Source organism: Citrus clementina, unplaced genomic scaffold, assembly GCF_000493195.1.
Source record: "Citrus clementina cultivar Clemenules unplaced genomic scaffold, Citrus_clementina_v1.0 scaffold_3, whole genome shotgun sequence".
In the NCBI taxonomy this organism is placed as follows: Eukaryota; Viridiplantae; Streptophyta; class Magnoliopsida; order Sapindales; family Rutaceae; genus Citrus; species Citrus x clementina.
Genome location: NW_006262339.1, coordinates 33,947,348 through 33,969,795, shown reverse-complemented (window position 1 = coordinate 33,969,795; position 22,448 = coordinate 33,947,348). Strand labels below are relative to the sequence as shown.

The following is a 22,448-nucleotide window of genomic DNA, read 5'->3' as shown; positions in this document are numbered from 1 at the left end:
TTCGGCCTGTTACAGAATTGGTAGGGTGGGCCCAATTCAAGGCCTTTTGGTAAATGTTAAATGATGCTTCCAATCTGTTTTAAGTGACGGTACTTCCTTCTCTTTGACTTACAATAACATTTTAAGTAAAATGGGTCAGTTTTAAGTGTTTGACATTTGATCCAACAGTATGTTACTAACTATTTTTTCATGTTCTTAAAACGCACATTTAGTAGGCTAAGGGTCCATTTGATAGTAAACTATTGTGGGCTCTAGAGTTCAATTCAGATTAGAGGATGTTACTGTAATATAGATTTTGAAGAATTAATAAATTCTTAAATAAATAATAATAATAATAATAATATGAGTTTTAAGTGTAAAATTTTCATTTTAATCTCTATAAGACTGCAAGTTCTCTCAAAATTTTTAAATTTGAGAGAAAAATATCATTTAAATTATATGATCCCATAAATATTAGTTCTATAATAATTTATAATTTTACCATTATTAATTTATTTTTAACAAATTCTTTTCTCTTTTCTTTGCTAGAAACAAGCGAGCCTATTTTTTTTTATTGATGTTTAACAGAGTTTGTTTTATTCGAATTTGTATCATTATTTTTTAATAGGAAAAGAACTTTTACACTATGAAAATAAAATGTTTATATGTTACAACTTATATAATTAAAAGAATCATATAATAAGTTTTTAAATGTTTTAATTGAGCCACCGTAGAGTTGAACTCTAAACTCCACCTTTGACTTGTTTTGTGGTTTTTAAATTATAATTATTGGAAACTGAAGTTAAAGTTACTAAGAAATGAATATTATGATTTATAAATACTACTTATTCAACAGTCCATTGATTGATGTGCGTCGATTTTCTGTTACGATAAATTTGACGAAAAACTTATGGTATTTAAGAATTTAATTAAAATAAAATTAAGATAATATGTTTCTATAAAATTGGAATAGAAACAATAGATCTTGCCAAGAATGTTGGAGCTATGATTAAGCGAAAATGTAAATCACTTCTTAATTAAGCATTGAGTACCTTACTCCCTCAACCCTTTTTTTTTTCTAAGAGCCAGTCTTCATCATGTTTGCTTGATGAATAATTTTATTATTGTTGTATTTTCTAAGAAAATAAAAGTATATATATATATATTTTTTACATCATCATTTCAAATAAAAATACGTTCGCCATCAACTTGTCGCCTCTTTTGTATTCATTTGTTCTTGCACTTGCAGGCCATCAAAAACAAACGTACACAGAAGTCTCCTCAAACCCAAAATTCCTTCAAACAAAATCAAAATTTCCTCACAAAACAAATATGCCTCCCTTCAATTTCAATTCATAGCAAAAACAAACCAATAAACTCTTTGGCTTTGCTTAATTTGCTTTGTTAGTTTACTGAATGGCGGGCACTTCGATAATGGAGACCCTCTTCCAGCGCGATCTCGACGACCTGATAAAGGGCATTCGCCAGCAACAAATCAAAGAATCCCTTTTCATTTCCAAAGCCATCGAAGAGATTCGCCGGGAGATCAAATCCACTGACCTCCCCACCAAATCCGCTGCCCTTCGAAAGCTCTCCTACCTCTCCTCCCTCCACGGTGCCGACATGTCGTTCGCTGCCTTCCACGCCGTGGAAGTCATGTCGTCCCCCCAGTTCTTCTACAAGAAAATCGGGTACCACGCCGTCACCCAGTCTTTCAACGACGACACCCCGGTAATTCTCTTGATCACCAATCAATTGAGGAAAGATCTGAATAGTAGCAATCAGTTTGAAGTCAGTTTAGCTCTTGAATGCTTGTCGAGAATCGGAAATGTTGATCTTGCTAGAGATTTAACTCCTGAGGTTTTTACTTTGTTGTCCAGTAGTAAGGTTTTTATTAAAAAGAAAGCCATTGCGGTTGTTTTAAGGGTTTTTGAGAAATACCCAGATGCTGTTAGGGTTTGTTTTAAGCGTTTAGTTGAGAATTTAGAGAGTTCTGAGCCGGTTATTCTTTCTGCAGTTGTGGGTGTGTTTTGCGAGCTTTGTTTGAAAGACCCCAGATCGTATTTACCATTAGCGCCGGAGTTTTATAAGATTTTGGTTGATTCTAAGAATAATTGGTTGTTGATTAAGGTGTTGAAGATATTTGCTAAGTTGGCTACTCTAGAGCCTAGGTTGGCTAAGAGGGTTGTTGAGCCAATATGTGAATTTATGAGGAGGACTGAGGCCAAGTCATTGCTTTTTGAGTGTATTAGGACTGTGTTGAGTAGCTTGAGTGAGTATGAATCTGCAGTGAAGCTTGCAGTTGTTAAGGTTCGGGAATTTTTGGTTGATGATGATCCAAATTTAAAGTATCTTGGGTTGCAAGCACTTTCGATTATTGCACCGAAACACTTGTGGGCGGTGTTGGAGAATAAAGATTTTGTGATTAAGTCTTTGAGTGATGGGGATTATAATATTAAGCTTGAGTCTTTGCGTCTTTTGATGTCAATGGTGTCTGAGAGTAATGTGGCTGAAATATCCAGGGTTTTAATTAACTATGCGCTTAAATCTGACCCTGAGTTTTGCAATCAGATTCTTGGTTCGATTTTGTCTACTTGTTGTAGAAATCTATATGAGGTTATTGTTGACTTTGATTGGTATGCATCACTTCTTGGGGAAATGGTGAGAATTCCACATTGCCAAAAGGGGGAAGAAATTGAGCATCAGATAATTGATATTGCTATGAGGGTCAAGGATGTTAGACCAGCACTTGTGCATGTCTGTCGTAATCTTCTTATTGATCCTGCTTTACTTGGTAATCCTTTCTTACATAGGATATTATCTGCTGCTGCTTGGGTTTCAGGGGAGTATGTTGAGTTTTCAAGGAATCCATTTGAACTGATGGAGGCACTATTACAACCCCGTACTAATCTCTTGCTGCCCTCGATCAGGGCAGTGTACGTTCAGTCTGTTTTCAAGGTGTTAATCTTTTGTGTGCACTCTTACCTCTTGCACAAGGAAAATATTTCCTCTGTCAATACCGATAATCTTGCATCAGAAGTTCCAGAATCAGTCTTCGCAAGGATGAGCTGTGAAAATTCTGATTTAGCAACATCTGAAGCTCCTGCTTCTAGCGAACAGCATGATAGCTTCAACCCAAGAAATATAAATCAATCATTTGGAGATCTTTCTATTGAAAATGGTGGGGATGCAACTGTTTCTAACAGTCAGGCATCTACATCTGCTTCTCTGGGAAGGAACAGTTTCACACAAGAATCGATTGTAAACCTGTTTAATATAGTTGAACTAGCTCTGGGTCCACTGTCACGAAGCCATGATGTAGAAATACAAGAGAGAGCAAGGAATGTACTTGGCTTCACTGATTTGATTAAGCAAGAAATACTGAATCCTGTAGTCCAGGGGGAAGAGAATTTAGCGAGGGCTGAAACAGAAGCTTCTAGGGTTGTGAAATTGATGTGTGATGCCTTTTCTGAGGAGCTTGGTCCAGTCTCAACAAGTGCACAGGATAGGGTTCCTGTACCAGATGGATTACTGCTTAAGGAAAACCTAGCTGACTTGGAAACAATCTGTGGCGACATCCAATTGCCTTTGTCAAGTTCATTTTCTCTCAGCAGTACTCCTCTTGGGGAAGCTGTTGATATTTCCAGAACTAACCTCCAGAGCAAAGATGAGACCGAACCATCACATGAGTCCACTTCTTTGCTTGCTGAACACCGTAAACGGCATGGCTTATATTATCTTGCATCTGAGAAGAGTGAAGTTGCATCAAATGATTATCCTCCTGCCAATGACCCTATGTCACAGGATAAACTCAATGATGATGCTGAAGATCTACTTAAGCTCACAGAGCAGTCACTTGCCCCAAAGAAAAAGCCAAACCAGGCAAAGCCTAGGCCTGTGGTGCTAAAATTAGATGGAGATGAGATATCTGTAGCAGCCAAGAAGCCTGAGCTGAAGGATGATTTGCTCTCAGGTGTTGTGCAGGATGTTCTTTTAGGCAATGATGGTGTACCTAGTTCATCAAGAAGTAACCGCTCTGAGAATCTATCTGGCAAGAGCAAAGGGAAGGAGAAATTGAATACTGATCTTTCTCTGGAAACAAAAGAAAATGTGCCAGGTGAGAAGATGCCTGATCATGTCAACACTAGCTCAAGAAGAAGCAAACACCGTAGTCATGGAAAAGAGAGAAGACAAAAAGGTCAAGGGAAGGATGGTGAAGAGAAAGAAGACAATGGTCAGAAAGAAAAGCGGAAGAGTAATCATCACCGTGGTAAGCATAAAGCTCACCAAAGAGCTGATGAGCCCTCAAATGTGGTTGCACAAACACCGGTGATTCCTGATTTCCTTTTGTAGCAATAAATTTTTTAATTCAATGGAACTTGGTTAATATTGTTACCTGTATTCTAACACCCTGAGTTGTGAGGTTAGTTCTTCTGTAGATTTATACAATTTTTTTTTTTTGGGTTGGGGCTTGTGGTTGTTTTGAAGTTTTATCTTTGGGAGTGGTTTTACATCTGATACTTTGTGAATTTGATTTATTCAGTACAAGCTTCAAAATTTGAGATTGATTGTTATTAGCTTGTTGATATTCATTGTAGTGTTCCCTGACACAATATAATTCCAGAAGATGCTAGTATTGATCCAGAACTTGTTGAACAGAAATCTGATCATAGTTTTGTTATATTCATTAGTTGCTGGAAAATGCCTCGTCTCTGATCACTTTGTGCATATTTTGTTGAGAGAAATTTTGGTACTGGATTCAAAGTTGATGCTTACAAGGAAGAGAACTGCCGGATAGATCTGAAACCTTGACTGAATGACCGGAATCCACGCAATTTTTTATTGCTACTGCATTAGTTTAAACAATAAGAGCTCCTTACTGCTACACTAAATTTAAAGGGCACAATGCTGTACTCAATAATCTCCTAAATAATTAGATAAATTGGCTGACTTTTGCAACATTTTAGCCAGACTTTGTCATCAGTTAATTCTTCCCCCTAGAGGTACTTCGATTTTCATTTCATTTGGGGTTGGCAGCTGGGTTAGAGGTAATCAAATATTAGCAAGAAGTGATACTTTCAGAAAATTGAATAAGAAATAAAATAAAATAAAAATATTGTCACTAGAATATTGAGGTAACCAAATATTTGGAGTTGGACTCTCTCTCTTTAGAATAACTATCCAAGTTGAGCTTCATTGGTCTTGATTTAATGAGCGCCAACAACTACGCATCCCTTACCAAATCATTCTAACATTCATAATTGCGAAACTATTAACTGTTTGAACAAGTCCCTGCCCTTGATTCGGGAGGTCTAAATCGAAAGTTCAAAGTAGGAACAAAAGAGTAGTTTTATTGTTTTGATGAACTTGCCTCTCTCTTTCATATTAATATTAATTATGCTAATGTTGGTGGCTTAGATTGGGCAAATTTTTGCACTTTTCTATCTCATTCGAAGACTTGAGATCCATTATGCGCCCCTAGCTTGAATAAAGTCTGTCCGGTTACTCTTTATTCAACTCCCCCAAGTTTGCATTGTTGACTTGAGAAAATTTATCAAAAATGGAACGCATATTTGATATATTTGTTTTTTGATAATCGCAAGTTTAGGATTCTCCATAATTAATCTTTCATTAAATAATTTTGACCAAAAATATTATGTGCCAATCTTCTTATTCGTACGCACAATATTGTATATTGAACGCCTCACAAGAATATTTTACAGGGTCGGCAGTCGGCACAAGGTTCTTGAAGCTTACAACTTACGATGAATCCCCTTCTCTTATACCATATACATATATAAACCTTTAAACCCGGACATTTATTTCCATTCCAAATTAACACGCATTCGTTCTTCAATATCTCCCTCTCAATGAAGAACACAATTCAACAGCAGCAGCAACACCCGCCACCATTTTCAATCACAAAGTTGTTCTTGAATCTCCAAATGCATCTCCCTAATCTCTTCTCATATTTTGTTATCTTCGGCTTCGGTGTAGCCCTAGGCATAGCCCTAAGTTTCCATCTCAAAAACATTTCCTTGTTCAGCTTTGATGATCAACTCCATCAACTTTCTTCTTCTTCTTCTTCTTCATCATCATCTCCTCCACCAAATATACAACCGTCGTCTCCAAGTTTACATCTTGTTACGACAACAGGGAATCAAACGACAGTGAACACCACTCGAACAGGGTTAAACGACTACGTTTCGCTGCGGCCTAATAATAATAATGCCATGCATGATATGACTGAAGAAGAGTTGCTGTGGAGGGCATCAATGGCTCCTCGCATTCACGAGTATCCATTCAAGCGTGTCCCAAAAGTTGCGTTCTTGTTTTTAACAAGAGGTGCTGTGACCTTGGCTCCTCTTTGGGAAAAATTCTTTCATGGACATGAAGGCCTTTACTCCATTTATGTTCATTCAAGTCCATCCTTCAATGAAACAGTGCCTCAAAGTTCAGTCTTTCATGGCCGGAGAATCCCAAGCAAGGTTAGTAAATAACAATATTTATATTTTCTTTTTCATTTTTACCTATAAGTTTGAGATCATTATCCCTACAATTACTCCATGAATAATTTTTTTTTTCTTTATGGAATCCTTAAATGTTCATAAATTAATTAATAGGTTACTCCAAAAAATTAATTGAGGTGAAATATTATGATAATACCAACGGTTTTTCATTTCTTCACTCTTTTGAGAAGCTTAATCGTTGGTCAGTTTCTAAGATTGGGATAAATTTATTATATTGTCGTAATTAATGCGTCCATATGTCACACTTAGAGGGATAAGCCGGTTCAGTAGGGAACTGGACAAACACATGTTTGTGTTTGGTAATTAGTAAAAGAAAAAAAAAATCAAAGATCATTAATTAAACACATAAATCGATTAATTAATTAATTTTAAAATTATACATTATATTCCAGACTTACTTGAAAGACATGAATGTTGGTGATTGGTGATCACGTTGTCCAGTTCGAGTCAAGATTTTTTAATAACTTTTCTCGTTAATGATTTATTTCGTATTACCTTTGAAATTAACATATACCGGCCAATGAAATCGTGACATGAGAAGCCATGATAAGAACATGTTTACATGGAGGAATTTGAATGCATGCGCTAGCTTGGAAAGATAAAAATATTTTTAGAAACTATGAATCTGACCTTAAGATTTAAAGATTTAACACAATTTAATTAAAAAAATTATGAAAGTGTTTAATTTTTTTGGGAAACATTAATTGACGAAATTTGTGGTTTATTATAAGAACAAGTGTAACGCATGCATAGCATGGATTGGCATTAATTTCATGTTTCTCTAGTCGTTTATAAATTATAACGTATGAAAAATAAATCTATTCAAAGCTAAAAAAATATGAAGAATAAATATTTTGCTAAGAATAAAAGTCTTAAGTGCCTCTAGAATACTGGAGGGTTCATTCTTACAGTATCAACGAAGTAAACGGATTCTTCAGAACCATAGCTCAAAGAGGGAAGAAATATTTCAATGTGCGGTAGCATCTAGGTCCATTATTTTTTATGTTCTTACAAATAAGGACATAGTATATCCATTTTTATCAGATGGGTCCCCAACTAATGACGTGACTGCTGGAATACCCTTTAATTTTATGTTAGATAGATACTCTCTCTTCTTAAAGAGGATGAGTCAAAATTCAACAAAGTGATGGTCGTTCGGTCATTGCAATTACCTTAATTGTTTTGAATTTTCCTACATTTTGTCCTAGTTTTTAGTGGAAAATTTTTCTTTTATTTGTAATAAAAAAATGGCTGTAGATGATAGGACCATTTTTGCATAATTTGCTTTCATTTATCATTATTTTATAAACTTAAATGAGAGGAATAGTTTCTAATATGTGTTATTGTTATGCTTAAAAAAAGAAAAAAAAATCTCTTTTTTCAATTAGGAAAAAAAAAACATTATTTGACAATTTAGATTTTTCACTGTTAGAGTTTCAAGCATTACTTTGATTCTACTCATTTTCCAACTCATTAAAAAACTCTTTTCAGATGGTTCCTGATTCCATTTCTTTTACATTCTTGCTCCACTTTTTAACATTCCTTTCTTCATGCTTTCTCCATGCCCACTTGCACATAACAAAAAGAAAAAAAGTGTAGACATGAAGCAAAATGTTGCTAGAAACTAAAGAGATTAAGTAACAAATTCAAGAAGTAAAAGTTTACTTGGGAAATAACAATTTTCCCCTAAAGTTACTAGACTTAATCGCTTTCCTATACTTTTTATAATGTTTTAATTGACGTTTGATGTAAAAACTTTCATAGGAAAATTTATCTCAGCCACACTAAGTACTTTTTTTTAATTAAAAAGAATGAAGTGTTGTTAAAAACTCTAAGAGATAAGTAATTTTTTTATTAACTTAATGACTTAATTGACTAAATTTCAATCAACTAAGTATTTTTTTTCAATTTATTAAAATTTTTAGTCATTAGGTTATTAACCAATTTTTCTTTTTATCCTTTTATATTCTTTAAATTAGCATTATTTATCTTTATAATTTTTTATGAATATTTTTCATGCAATACATTGTAAACTACCAAAAACATTTGTTAAAATGTTTTAATATATAATACTAAAGGGGTGTATTCACTTGAACATGATTTATGTTATGATAAAATATTATTTTATTTTATGTTCATTGAGATATTTATTATTGATGGAACATTTAAAATGTATAAGAGCACAAATGTAAAAATATTGATTTTATGACTTTTTAAGTAGGAAAAAAACTTTTTAAATTAGAAAAAAACAACTTAATGCTTATCATGGAAGATTTAGAAAAAAATAATAAAAATATGATTTAGATTCAAATATTTAATTTTATTCTGAATTCATATTCAGAAAAAAAAAACCCTAAAATAAAAAAAAAATGTAGGGGAAACTGAAAAGTGTCTTCTCTCTAATATTATTTAAAGATAGGTTCCCCTAAATTATCTTGGGCCTGTGTGCTGGGCCCATGAACATAAAATTTCATTTGGTTTTTTTTCCCTAATTCAACAATGTAGGAGGTGCAATGGGGAAAATTTAGCATGCTTGAAGCGGAACGTCGCCTGCTAGCCAATGCTTTACTTGATATCACCAACCAACGTTTTGTTCTCCTCTCAGAGTCGTGCATTCCTCTATTCAACTTCTCAACCATCTACAACTATCTCATAAACTCGAGCAAGGCTTTCATTGAGGCCTACGATTTACCAGGCCCAGTAGGCCGAGGCCGGTACAACCGTCCAATGAGGCCCGTGATCCGGCTCGAACAATGGCGAAAGGGCTCGCAATGGTTCGAGATGGACCGGGCCCTCGCCCTGGAGGTAATTTCCGATAAAAAATATTTTGTGACATTCAAAAGACATTGCAAGGCTTCATGCTACGCTGATGAACACTACTTGCCAACATTTGTGAGTGTGAAATTTTGGAAGAGGAACTCAAATAGAAGCTTGACATGGGTTGATTGGTCCAAGGGAGGACCTCACCCTGCTAAATTTCAAAGAAGAGATGTGACAATTGAGTTTTTGAAGAGGCTAAGGAGTGGTAGCCATTGTGAGTACAATGGGAAAAGCACTAATATTTGCTTCTTGTTTGCAAGAAAGTTCTTGCCCAATGCTCTTGATAGGTTGCTAAGGTTTGCTCCTAAGGTCATGGGATTCAATTGATTTGAATATATGATTTTTTTTTGGGGTTTTGTGTTGATCATTCGATATGTAAATATTTGATTGTTCGATTATTTGTAATTTCACATTGGTTTCAAAAATTCCATTCTTTGATTGGATGTTTAATTGAAAAATCTTTACTAGAGTGCACTTTCAATTTTTTTTTTATAATTTATATTTTATTCTTGAATATAGTTCAATTGGCCATGAATATGCCTGAATCTGATAATTAATAATAAAAGATTAATGTTGGTACTTAGTGAATGAGGTGTCATTCCCATTCAAACTTTTTTTTTCTTTTAAAACAAAAAATTAAAGATTTTGAATAGAAAGATCACCACTTCAACGGCACTCATTGTCACTTCTAGAAAACGTGCCACTATTTGCTGAAAAAGAAATGAAACTTTTTACACAAGGACCTGGATTGGTAATTGAAAGCTTTGGTGGTAGGGAAAATGAAACCAAGCAAAAGCGTATAAAGGATAAAACAAAAGGCCCCTAATGGTCATAATTTTGGTAATTCTCTTTCTTTCTTTTTTTTTTTTTCTTTTTTTAACCCTTCCCTGAATCATGGTCAATTTAACTTTTAGCAAGAAGCAATTGGGACCCTCTTGATTGGTATTAACTTGCTAGGAAATGCTTCCAAAGTTTCCCGGAAAGTACTAACTGGTCATTTGTCCCAAAAGAGAAGAATAAATCTCTTTTGATGACTGCTCTTAGGCCGATTGTGACACATAATTAGGCATCATATCTCTTGTAGCGTTCACAAAAGGAAGCGATACAAAAATAAATGATCCATTTATTGAAGGAAAATTTCCATAATTCAGGTGGCATTAGTTGAGTTGATGGAGTTGATAAATTGTACATAAAAGCACAAGACTTGCAAAGACTTTCTTGATTGCTGTACATAGCAAAAGCCTCCTCAATTTGTTTGTGTCAAATTATCAAATATCAATCAATTGGTCATGATGGTAGCGAAGGTGAAAGCGAAACACGTGTATACATAAATTGTATGGCTATAAATAGTTAACAAAAGTGCTGCGGACCCATCAGCATTAAGGCCTGATACCAATACGATCCTTCTCAGAAATCAAAAACTTTTGACCAGTTTTCACGCGGGGCGGTCTTTCCTGTTCCTGCCAATTTTTTCCATTTAAAGGAGTCTCTATTCTCTGCATGGTACATTCAGAAGGGATTTATGTTTACTAATTATATAAATTTGCCAATCTTTTAAAATTTCTACGTCACCCGAGTCTCATTGTTATAAAAATATACAAGTAAAATATAGTTACATATACAGATTTTTTATTCATTAATAATTTATTAAAAAAATCGACAAGAAATTTAAGTTAACACTGAATCCAAAATAATTTTAATATGATTAAGCTCAACTTTAGAGGGAGGAGATGATGATTCGGTTGACTTTCAGGAGTAGTGTTGACGTCAAAGTCGATACATCATATGCATTATGTCATTACAAATTAAACACTTGCTAGTTGCTAAGTTGCTTCTGTTATCATTCCTCGAAGCTTCATCTATATTATTTTATAACAAGTATTCAATCTTTATACGCTTTATAATCTTCGTCATAAAACCCCCCATTTCTTCCCTAACCCTAAACCAACAACTTCCTTTTCATTTCTCTCTCCCTCTCTTTAATTTCTTTACTCAGCTGCTGGATTTCTTGTACTGATTCTGATTCTTTAGCAAGAGGGGCAAAAAAAAAAAAAAAAAAAAATGGCCGCTAAACGGTTTCTTAATGGATCCGACCCGGAAGAGCCTCCTGAAAAACGAACCAGGACTAGACCTTCTTTTGCTTCGTAAGTAATCAAAATTTTTCATTAAATTAATTTCTTCTTCTTCTTCTTCTTTCTTTTTTTTTTTTTTTTTTTTGATCGAGTTAATTTCTTATCATATGAAATTTAATTAATTATAATTAATCATGCTTTTCAATTAAGCTTTTTCCTTTTTCTATGTGACAGTGTAATTGGAGAAGCAGTCATGGTGAATTCCTTTCAGAACTTTTTTTCAGCGTTAGAGCCTTTGCTTAGACGAGTGGTATTTGCTAAGCTCTAATATTACGAAATCTTGATGGCTGCAGAATCGTATCTTTAAAATTATAAAGATCTAATATGAACTACTATTATTTTCTTTAACAATTAATGGAGTTTAATATTAATCTGTACAACACAACCGTAAGAATGGTAGGAGAATTATTTTAATAAAAACAAATTTTAGTTTAAGTATTCATATAAATATTCTAATCCGTGCATGTTTATTATGTATTTGCATCTGTAACAACTATTTTGCTTGTATTCACATAAACCCTAAGGCAACATGAAATAATATATTTACCTATATTAAGTAAATTTAAATATAACTTAATATTGATTATAATTTGTGGTAATAGTTCTCATGGTTTACTTTATGATATGATCAGGTGAATGAAGAAGTACAGCGTGGCGTAAGCAAATATAATCCTTGCCGTTCATTAACAAGGTCTTCTTCATTGCGCATTCAAGCCCTTGAGCCATCAAGCCTCAAGCTTATTTTCAGTCAAAAACTTTCACTCCCCATCTTCACCGGAAGCAAAATCACCGACGTCGAAAACAACCCACTTCAAATCGTTGTTGTCGACACAAGATCGAACGGCCTTATTGCTCCGGCCAGTCTCCCTCAGCCAATCAAAATAGAATTAGTTGTTCTTGATGGAGACTTTCCTCCGGGGGACCGGGATCATTGGACCCCAGAAGAGTTTGAAAGCAATATCGTGAAGGAGAGAACCGGCAAGCGGCCGTTGCTCACCGGTGACGTGAATGTCACGGCCAGAGACGGGGTTGCGCCGATCGGAGACATCGAGTTTACGGACAATTCAAGCTGGATTAGGAGCCGCAAATTCAGAATTGGTGCAAAAGTGGCACGTGGGAGCTATCAAGGTGTTAGAATATGTGAAGCCATTACTGATGCTTTTGTCGTCAAAGATCATCGTGGAGAATGTAAGTACATATATCTCATCTTTACTTACATATAAAATTAAGAATAATGCATTAATTCATGAACATATCATCTAATTGTTTTGTCAATACACACACACACACACACACATAGAATAATTGGCATTTATGTTAAAATAATTAGTCTGCTCCCTTTTCATTATACTTCTAGTGATGTGTTAGTCAACTAGTTCATGTCCTTTCACTAAAATTGTGTTTCACATGACTTTTATATATTATCAATTTGTAATCTTAAGACCTTGTTGTCTTTGTTTAATAGAGGGTTGGGGATAACTACTCATCGTCATTTGTATTCAAATAAATGATATATTACTATGCAAATATATGTCTTTAGTCAAACCCCCCTTGTGTTTGCAAAACCCCACACGCCTACTCTCTCTGCCTCCTTTTTCGTTTGTCTGGTTTTCTACACATAAGCCAAATAAGCCTGTTTGTATTTTAGGCAGCTTCCTGTCTGAAATGGATCTCAAAATTAACTGTTTGATACAATTTTTGTGTCTTGGGATATGATTTGAATACTAAATTAGGATAGAAAAATCTTTGAGTATTCCTTCTTTATACACTCTATTCTGTTGGATGCTTTTCTCAAAGAAAAAAAATTAATTATATTACAAATTAAAACTTGTTGAAAACTCTAGTAAATATTTTTTTGATAGATTACACATATATGCGTAGTTATATACGTTTCCGCATGTGTGTACGTATGCACATACAAAACACATATATGTGTGTGTATGTATGTAGGGACGTATGTACGTGTGTGTTAATTTAGGGTCCATATTTGAGTCTATATGTTGTGCTTATCATATAATTCAACATTATAAGTTAGCAACCCATCAATTATTGGTTAATTTGGGCTTTTAATCTCCAGTGGAATTGGCGGTACCACATGGAACAGTTGAACATCACCATATCTCATCATCATTTTAGATTAGAGTAATAGCATTTCCTTTTCTCAATTCAAACTATTCAATCAAGTCCAGTCAAACAAACTGCTACAGTTCCATTACTTTATTGTTTGTGCTTACAATTATGCCAAACTTATGGGGCCCCATTGATGCAATCATAGAGCCACTCGTTAAGTCCTCATATGATGATTATCCTCACCGTCTGATGTCATAAGCATAGGGAGATCGATACTTTTCTCCATAGCTTTTGTTTTTGAGAGAAGTTTTCGTAAGAGTTTTAACATTAAATTAATTGAGTATTACGAAAATTGTAGGGATAAGTGATAAACTCTTAAAACTATAGGGAAGAAAGATTATTTTGTATTAAGTATCATTTTTTTAATTTTTAAAGTTTAAATGTAACCTCGTCTGTTAAACCAATCTTTACATGTTAATTATTATTATTCGAACTTAGATGACCGCAGTATAAAACGGATTTACAAAGCTGTGCCCAAAGGCCAATGAAGTATTTTAGGGGGAAAAAAATTTGCCATAATCCATCTACATCTGGCAGGCTGGATGTAGTCTTCAGTCAACGGTTTATTAAGTTTTAGTTTTGGTCATATAGAACTTTTCATGGATCTCAGCATCAATAATGACAGGAACACACAATCATCATATTTTGACTTGAATTTTTTTTTAAAAAATTCTTCTATTATCTTATATTTAAAGTTTTAGATTAACCAATTACATGAGATTTTTGTTAAAACCTTGTGTCTTATCTCTGTCTGAGTCAAGGATTTATCTTGTCCAAATGGCATTTCATTTAAGACTTGCAATTACATTGATCTCATCAAATTGTCTTATGTATGCTTGAATAAACAATTAACTAATATTAATATATATTTTTGTTCCACATATATGAAGTGTACAAGAAGCATCATCCACCAATGTTAGAAGATGAAGTATGGCGTCTTGAGAAGATAGGGAAAGATGGAGCTTTCCACAAAAAACTTTCCGCTGCAGGCATTAAAACAGTCCAAGACTTTTTGAAATTGTCCATTGTGGAGCCCCAAAGACTTAGAAAGGTACATATTTAATTTTTAATTCTCAAATAAGATTTCCTTTAAATCCAATTCAAAACATACCTTAAATTTAATAAACTAATTTCTTACTGTAAATTGTTTTTTCAGATTTTGGGCCCTGGCATGTCCGAGAAAATGTGGGAAGTGACAATGCAGCACGCAAGAAAATGTGTTATGGGCAACAAGCTGTACATTTTTCGGGGACATAATTGCATCATCCTGCTAAATCCCATTTGTCAAGTTGTTAGGGCAGTGGTTAATAACCAAACGTACCTTACTCGCGATCTCACTAAACTTAATAGGGTATAAAATTGATTTTTTCTTTTTTTTATAATATATGCGTGACTTGTAACATTAAATGTTAACTCTTACTAATATTTCTTTGGATTTTGCAGACTTATATCGAGAATACGGTGAGACAAGCATATTTAAATTGGCGTGAACTAGAGGTAGCCGAAGGAGTTTTGAATGAGATGGCCCTGTTAACACAAGGTATATATTTATCTCTCACTGCAACTTGCAATTAGATAATTACTTGCCATTGCAGAATTTTTAGTCCTATTTTAACAACTTGTTAATTGAAAATTTATGTATAGGTGATTTGGTGGATCAATATCCGAATCATAATCAGAGCATGATCAAACCATTTCAACAAGATGGTTCCGCAAGTGATAAATCTCTGGACGTGGGGTTCCTGGTAAGCAGCAGTACTAATAATACGCAATTTGGAAGCAACGATTGGCAAATTCAGTCTGCATACATAAGTAGTGCTCCTGTAATTGGTTACAGCATCTCGGAATCATCTGATGATGGCGATTTAACTACTTCAAGGTCCTTCATCAATGGGAATTAAGATTTAGGGATACTGATCAACGATACGGTATTCGTAATATAAAAATTATTAGGTGGGAACGTTTCATAGATTCTAAAACGTGCATTTAATCAAAAGTTTCTAATTTCAAATTCGCCTTTTTAAACGAGCTGAAGTTTTCACATAAAGAATATTTATGATGTATGTCTCCTTGTACATATAGAAAGGAAATAAAGGGATACAAAAGTCTAGTTAGCTAGATTCAAGCCAAGGGTAAAGTGTTTTTGGCATAGGGTTGTGAAGATCGAGGATGTGATGGTTTTTGCTGTAAAGGCAAGTCTCCTCCCAATTGCTTTCTTTTTTATCTTCCTTTTTCCCTGTCTGCTGTTGTGAAATGTATAGGCAGATGGATGGCATAAAACAAACTGCAATGTACTTGGAATTCCTTCAACACACTCGCTGTGTAATTTATAAGTCTTTCTTGATGGTATGAATTTGAAACTCGTGTTAATCCATTAAAGATTTCTAATCAAGTACAATTCAAATGTTTAATTGCCTGTGTATACTTATCAAATAAATACCAATCATAATAGCACTAAATTCAAATTCACAGTGAAATGCAATGTAAACTGAAAAATCCTAAAATCTCGTTTAGAGAATAACATAATTAGATGACTATTTTTCCCCTATTTACTTTAAACCTCAATAAAATTGATATATTTGACCTTTTTTGCTTAAAATTCAGTAGATAGGATAGAGTGTATGCTGCCAATGAATTTTTACCTCTTCTTCTAATGTGTGTGTCAACTTTATCATTATCAAAATGGACCAGCCCACCACAAGAAGTGCATTGCAACTTTGCAAGTGGTTGTTTTTTTCAATCTGAAGATAACCCACTTGTCTTTACCCGCTCGGCTTTATGCGAAGGACATTATCCAAGTAACAGCCCTCACAATATTTAACTCGTCCTTCATGTCAAACTCTGATTCAAACACTCAAGTTCATATCAATTACGTGTGAGAGAGCTATTTGACTTTACAATGAAGCCCTAACATTTGGGCCTCAAACTCTGCGTCCATACATTAAAAGATGTGTACTACTTCACACCCCTCAAAAGTCCTTATCAAACCCCGTTTTCAAGGATTCCCCATTTAAAAGTAGTTTTAAGAGCCATTGGAAATCAAATAATACTGTAGTTACTCCCAAATCTGCCTTTTAAATTCTCAATAAACCTCGTGCTCCCCCTTGTCAGATCATCAACCGTTGGTCTCTCTAATTGAATTTTACCCCAAAAATATAAATCAAAGAAAAAAAAAAAGAAAAATACACATACACATGCAAAGACTTGAAGATTCGAGCTAGAAGAGAAAATAAGAGAATATCAATTATTCACCACTCATTTGATGAGTGATTTGCACTTGTACATATATTTTAATTTTATTTATATCACGGTCTTTATAGAATAAATTTTACATATGTGGCTAATTACATAACTAATTAGTCATACCTTTAATGGGTGGCAACTAGTTTAATTAACAAAACTTCGTGCTGAAATAAAAAGTATAGGATTCAAAACTCACTAAATAAATGTCAAAAAAATTGAGTTGCCATTAAACTTTAACTTACAGAAAAATAATCATATTTTTTGGATTTTGTTAAGAAGATGAATGATTAATTTCACTTAATGTCCTTATTTAGGGTGCGTTTATTTACTAGAGTAGGAGCAAAGATTGAATGAGAATTCTACTCTATAGGTTCCACCTACATTTGGAGTGAAGAAGTGAGATTCCTACTCCCATGAGAGGAGGCGGAAGTGGATTCCATTCCTATTTTATCCTTCCCTTTAAATATAACATAATTATATTTATTAAAATACAATGTTAAATCTAATATAATTATATGTATTAAATAAAATAATGTTACATTTATTTAAAAGTATTAATATCATATTTATTTAAATAATCTTATTATGTTATTTAATACTATTACATTTGTTAAAAATAATAATTTACATTGTAACTAAGTTAAAATTAGTAGAAAATAATATTATTATATTCACATAGAATTAGTAATATTAGTATATGATATCTTTATTTGAAAATATATAATATTATCATATTTATCTAATATTAATAATTAATAATAATAAATAGGTAATTCTAAGAAGATATTAATTTTTTACTATGTTATCAATAATAATGTTTCATTTGTGTTGGTCTTATCAATAAATTTTAATTCACATAATTAAAATTAAAATTAACAAAAAAATTTTGATTTACATAATTAAGAACATTAATAATAATTAACTTATATGATTAAAATTAACAATTAAATAAATAGGTTATTTAGAAATATGTTTTTTTATCCACTTTGTAATTAAAAACTACATTTCTTTAAATAAGGGTAGAATTATAATTTTAAAACATTTCATTCCTAATTTAAGACAAAGTTAACACATAAGTGAGATTCTGATTTCTACTCTACACTACCATTCTAATTTAAGTAAACAACTAATTCTCACTCTCACTCCACACTCCCAATCTCAAGATTCTCATTCCTTAGAATTTTCAATCCAATCCGAAAAGTAAATGCTACTTTATTGTCAAAATTCAATACCCCTAATCCCCTATAAGTGATCTACAATGGATCATAAACCGTTACTTCCTATTACCACTAAAAAGGATGATTGACCGAATTTTACCTATAAATTCACTTTTGTTATTCTCTTATATATAGTGAGATTTTTTAGAGTAACTAAGAATCCCAACTAAAGTTTTTGAATCTTTTGAAAAATGTAAAATGGATCGGAGGGAGATTTCAACCTCCGATTGCTCAAGAGATAGTTTAAATATGAATTCAATGATATAAAATGATAATAGTCAAATATTAGAAATGAGGTATTCATTTTCTAAATTTACATGCACATAAAGGATATTAATTTTTGCCCTATATATATGTTTGCATGAGAAATTTCAAAAGGTTAAGGATCATTATTGAAATTTAGCCTATTTCTATGTAAAATTTATGTGTCAGCCCCCTCAAGTGTATAATATTTCTATCACATTCTCTTAAGTCTACCATATTTTTATTTTTATCCACTTCGAAACCAAAATCTTAGAAATAGTGAGAATCAACATTATTATGTAATACGCTACATTCAGAATCAAAATCGTTATATGATACATAATGACATATGTATGTCAGAATGACATCATTATGTGATTCATCATAATGCACAACACCAACAACACTAATGTATGTAGGTATATATATGTGTGTGTGTGTATTTGTTAAGTGTAAAACACTACTACAAAAATGCTAAATAATGACCCATATGTTATGACCGTTATTTTTAATAACCGTCATTAAAAATATTTAATGACGGTTCTTAGAAAAACCGTCATAATATCTAACATTTATAATGACGGTTCTATTATAGAACCGTCATTAAATATTATGTTAAAATATATTTTTATTTTTAATGACGGTTATTTATAAAAACGGTCATTAAAAGTTAGAAATTTATAATGACGGTTCTATAATAGAACCGTCATTAAATATTATGTTAAAATATATTTTTATTTTTAATGACGGTTATTTATAAAAACGGTCATTAAAAGTTAGAAATTTACAATGACGGTTTTGTTACATAACCGTCATTAAATATATAGTATTACTTTTAATGACGGTTATTTATAAAAACAGTCATTGTAAATTTTAAATTTTTAATGACGGCTCTGTTATATAACCGTCATTAAATGTCAATCTTAATTTTAATGACCGTTATTTATAAAAATAGTCATTAAAAATTCAAAATTTATCATGACGATTTTATTATATAACTGTCATTAAATATTCAACTATTACTTTTAACGACGGTTTTATTTAACAACCGTCATTAAAACATCTATTACTTTTAATGACGGTTTTTAGATAAAACCGTCATTAAAAGTCACAACTACAAAATTATATTTAGTCTGCAAACGGTGAGTTTTGAGAGTTTATGAACTCAAAATTTTCTCCGAGTGTTTACAAACTTATCACTCTCGACTCTTCGAACTCATCGAAATCGATCTCCAACAACCAGATACCGAAGGCCGAATTTATTGTCGTTCTTACGTTGTCGACACCTATATCGCTAGTCCTATCCCTTGTCAACATCTTTTTCACTTGACCTAGTTGCTATTGTTGAAAACGATCAAAACCCTAGCCGCCATTATTTTGGAGTTTTCATTTGAATCGTATCCATTGTTGCTGTCGCACCAGAGTTTCACTTTCCGTAGCTTTTGTTGCTACCTTCAGTGAGAATAATGGCGTAGTTGCCTGAAAAGCCATAGCTCGGTTGCTGTTGCTTCTACACTTGGTAAATCTTCACAGATTTCTGGTAATATTTTTTGTTTTGTGGGTGCGTTTTGATTTGGGTATTCTAGTGCTTGTCAATTTGCAGGGGGTTTTGAATTATGAAATTTAAATTTTTGTCAATTTTGAGCCTTAATTGTTGAGGGTTTGTTCTATAAAAATCAAAATTATTAGTAACTACCAGTTCTTTTTTTTTTTTTTCTTTTGATTTAAGGTATGCAAATTATTGTTTTCGACTTTGTTTCAATTGGGTACTCTTGCGTGATCTCTTTTCTCTTTTCCGCGGGGGGGGGGGGTGGGGTTTAAATTTTGGATTTTCTTGTTTAGAGGTACGTGGGGAAATTGTTTAAATCTTTTCAAATGCGATTTCCCTCTTTCTTTTTCCTAAACTAGTTTCCTCACAATTTGTAATTTCCTTTATCTAATCATTTAATTTCTGTAGGCTTTTGTTGATTTGATCAGAGATGCGTAAAACGCGAGCTGCGGGTCCATTCGATGATACCTGACACAGTCTCTGCCTGAGTTGGGTATGGCTTTGTTAATTTGATTTGTTGTATTTAGGAGTTGGATTTAATTTTGTGGTGGTAGCATTCTGTTGAAAATTAATATGATGTCAACTACCCATTTTTTGGGTCTTGCATTTTTGTTGATTATATAGTCAATTTGGATGACTGTACTGGATCCTTGGTCTTTAATATTTTACAGTTTTCTTACATTTATTCTTACTTTGCTTCTATCAAGGAAATTGCTAGGTTTGTACACAAATCTAAGTAGATAATGTAGAAAAATTGTTTAAACATCTTAAATGTAATGGGATCAATGATTTAAATTGAGCATATGCGCTGTATTTGTAGCTAATAAAATTGTAGATGATTTATATATATAGTGAAAATGAACAATGGGTAAGATTCAAAGATGGAGGAGCGAATGGGAAAAATTGTTGAGGTTATCAAGTACAAGGATTTGGATGATTACTTGAGGTTGGTCAATATTACTTTGAAGTTTAATAAAAGGTTGAGTAGCAAAATATGTTCATGTTGATTATTATAATACTCAACTATTTTGCTTGTAGTAGGCTTCTTTGATTGGAAAAAAAAAAAGAAAAAAAAGTAGTGTGTTAACATTGTTCTCTACATGCTATAATGCAGGGCTGCCTATGAGGAATTTAATTTGCAGATACAATTAGACTAGTATTTTTTAGAGATACAAGCTAGGGGAGATGAGATAAAGATGGTATTCTATGGGGCTTTGAGTATCCTCTAGCTCTTTTATTTAAAGTGCTCTCTCAACTTATAAATCTTTGAATTTGAAAAAAAAAATAGATGTACAACATATAGATGATGTGTTGATAAATTATTATGCAGCCAAATAAAAATATATTGATTTGTCTTTTGGGAACATTATTTATTGTGAAAGCTGAAATGATTTCACTTCAATTTCACAAGTTTTGAATGATATTGAGTGGCCAGAGCAATTACCCATGGACTATTCTTCAAAACCTTAAAGTCTTAGTACAAATTTGTTTGATTATATTAAAGTTCAAGAAGAGTCCACCTGAAAAATCAATCTTGCCAATTCATTATCCTCATTCTGTTCCGGATTGTAATCTCTAATAAAAAAGATAGCTCCGTAGCAAAACCTTCTGTAATGATGAATCACCCCTGTTCCTATAACCGTAAGCTGCCTTTATTGTTCTTCACCTCAAACAATATTATTCTTATTTTACTTTTGCTACTGGCTGTCATATTTTATTCTTGAGCTGCTAAATTGTTTTAATAGAAAAAATTATGAATTTGAACAGGTCGAGCCTGATTCTAGGAGGAGGGAAGATTAGGATGTTAGTGACCACTTTTTATTTTTTAACTTTATTGTAGATTTGACTTGATTTGAATTAATTTGATTTATGACTAAATGAATGCTTTTGGGCTTAATTTGCAGCTTGATTGATGGGAAATGTTCTCCCATTGAACCCAAGTCTCCTGCTATGATTAGGGCAGAAAAGGTTCAGTCCAATCTGGAGCTTCAGTTCCCTAGTTTTGCCAAATCTATGGTTTAGATCACATGTTGGTTGAAGACTTGCCAAATCTATGATTAGGGCAGAAAAGGTTCTCCCATTGTGCCAATCTTGTTGGTTGCTCGTAAATTCATTAGTAGATATTAAAGAGTTGCAAGAATTTTGATGTGAAAGCTAACTGGTATATATTGTTAAAGTTTAATTATTGTTAAAGCATTTTGTAGAGCTATCTTTTTGTATATGAAACATTTGTTAAAAGTTAATTGTAAAGAGCTTGAAAGGAAATTAGAATTAAAATAGGGGCTTGGAATGGTTTTAAAATTGTCATATTTATTTTTTTAAAAAATCAACAACAAAGATGACGGTTATTTGAAAAAAACTATCATTAAATGTAGTGTTCTCCAACAAAGATGACTGTTCTTTTTTAAAACCGTCATTAAATGTTATTTCAATATTTAATGACGGTTTTTAAAATAAACCGTCATTAAATATTAACTTTTAATGACGGTTTTGTTATAACAACCGTCATTAAAAGTTATATTTGATGACGGTTTTCTAAATAACCGTCATTAAATGTCACTTTTTAATGACGGTTTAATACCAAAACCGTCATTAAAAACCAATA

General features: G+C 32.8%; 4 protein-coding genes across 7 annotated transcripts; all 4 read left to right on the top strand.

Moving 5' to 3' along the window:
• The first annotated feature begins 1,187 nt into the window (after positions 1-1,187).
• Positions 1,188-4,592, top strand: LOC18046128 (AP-3 complex subunit delta). Its single transcript, XM_006442555.2, has one exon. The coding sequence runs from the start codon at positions 1,396-1,398 to the stop codon at positions 4,330-4,332; it is 2,937 nt and encodes a 978-aa protein (XP_006442618.1). The 5' UTR covers positions 1,188-1,395; the 3' UTR covers positions 4,333-4,592.
• Positions 4,593-5,849: 1,257 nt separating this feature from the next.
• Positions 5,850-9,656, top strand: LOC18046127. Its single transcript, XM_006442554.2, has 2 exons — positions 5,850-6,467; positions 9,015-9,656. Exons 1-2 carry the CDS (start codon positions 5,850-5,852, stop codon positions 9,654-9,656), a joined length of 1,260 nt encoding a protein of 419 aa, XP_006442617.1.
• Positions 9,657-11,208: 1,552 nt separating this feature from the next.
• LOC18046126 (protein SAR DEFICIENT 1) lies at positions 11,209-15,891 on the top strand. The gene is made up of 7 exons (XM_006442553.2): positions 11,209-11,473; positions 11,636-11,711; positions 12,094-12,649; positions 14,482-14,642; positions 14,748-14,942; positions 15,035-15,131; positions 15,236-15,891. The coding sequence occupies exons 1-7, from the start codon at positions 11,391-11,393 to the stop codon at positions 15,490-15,492; spliced, it is 1,425 nt and encodes a 474-aa protein (XP_006442616.1). The 5' UTR covers positions 11,209-11,390; the 3' UTR covers positions 15,493-15,891.
• Positions 15,892-19,417: 3,526 nt separating this feature from the next.
• Positions 19,418-22,048, top strand: LOC112100226. Of its 4 annotated transcripts, XM_024188999.1 has the most exons (6): positions 19,418-19,834; positions 20,252-20,336; positions 20,696-20,789; positions 21,611-21,646; positions 21,748-21,854; positions 21,895-22,048. In XM_024188999.1, exons 3-6 carry the CDS (start codon positions 20,725-20,727, stop codon positions 21,987-21,989), a joined length of 303 nt encoding a protein of 100 aa, XP_024044767.1. In that variant the 5' UTR covers positions 19,418-19,834; positions 20,252-20,336; positions 20,696-20,724; the 3' UTR covers positions 21,990-22,048. The 4 variants fall into 4 exon arrangements, 1 of the variants encoding a protein (XP_024044767.1); XR_002906539.1 differs by lacking the exon at positions 21,611-21,646 and having other exon boundaries at positions 21,748-22,048; XR_002906537.1 differs by lacking the exons at positions 20,696-20,789; positions 21,611-21,646 and having other exon boundaries at positions 21,748-22,048.
• The last annotated feature ends 400 nt before the right edge of the window (positions 22,049-22,448 follow it).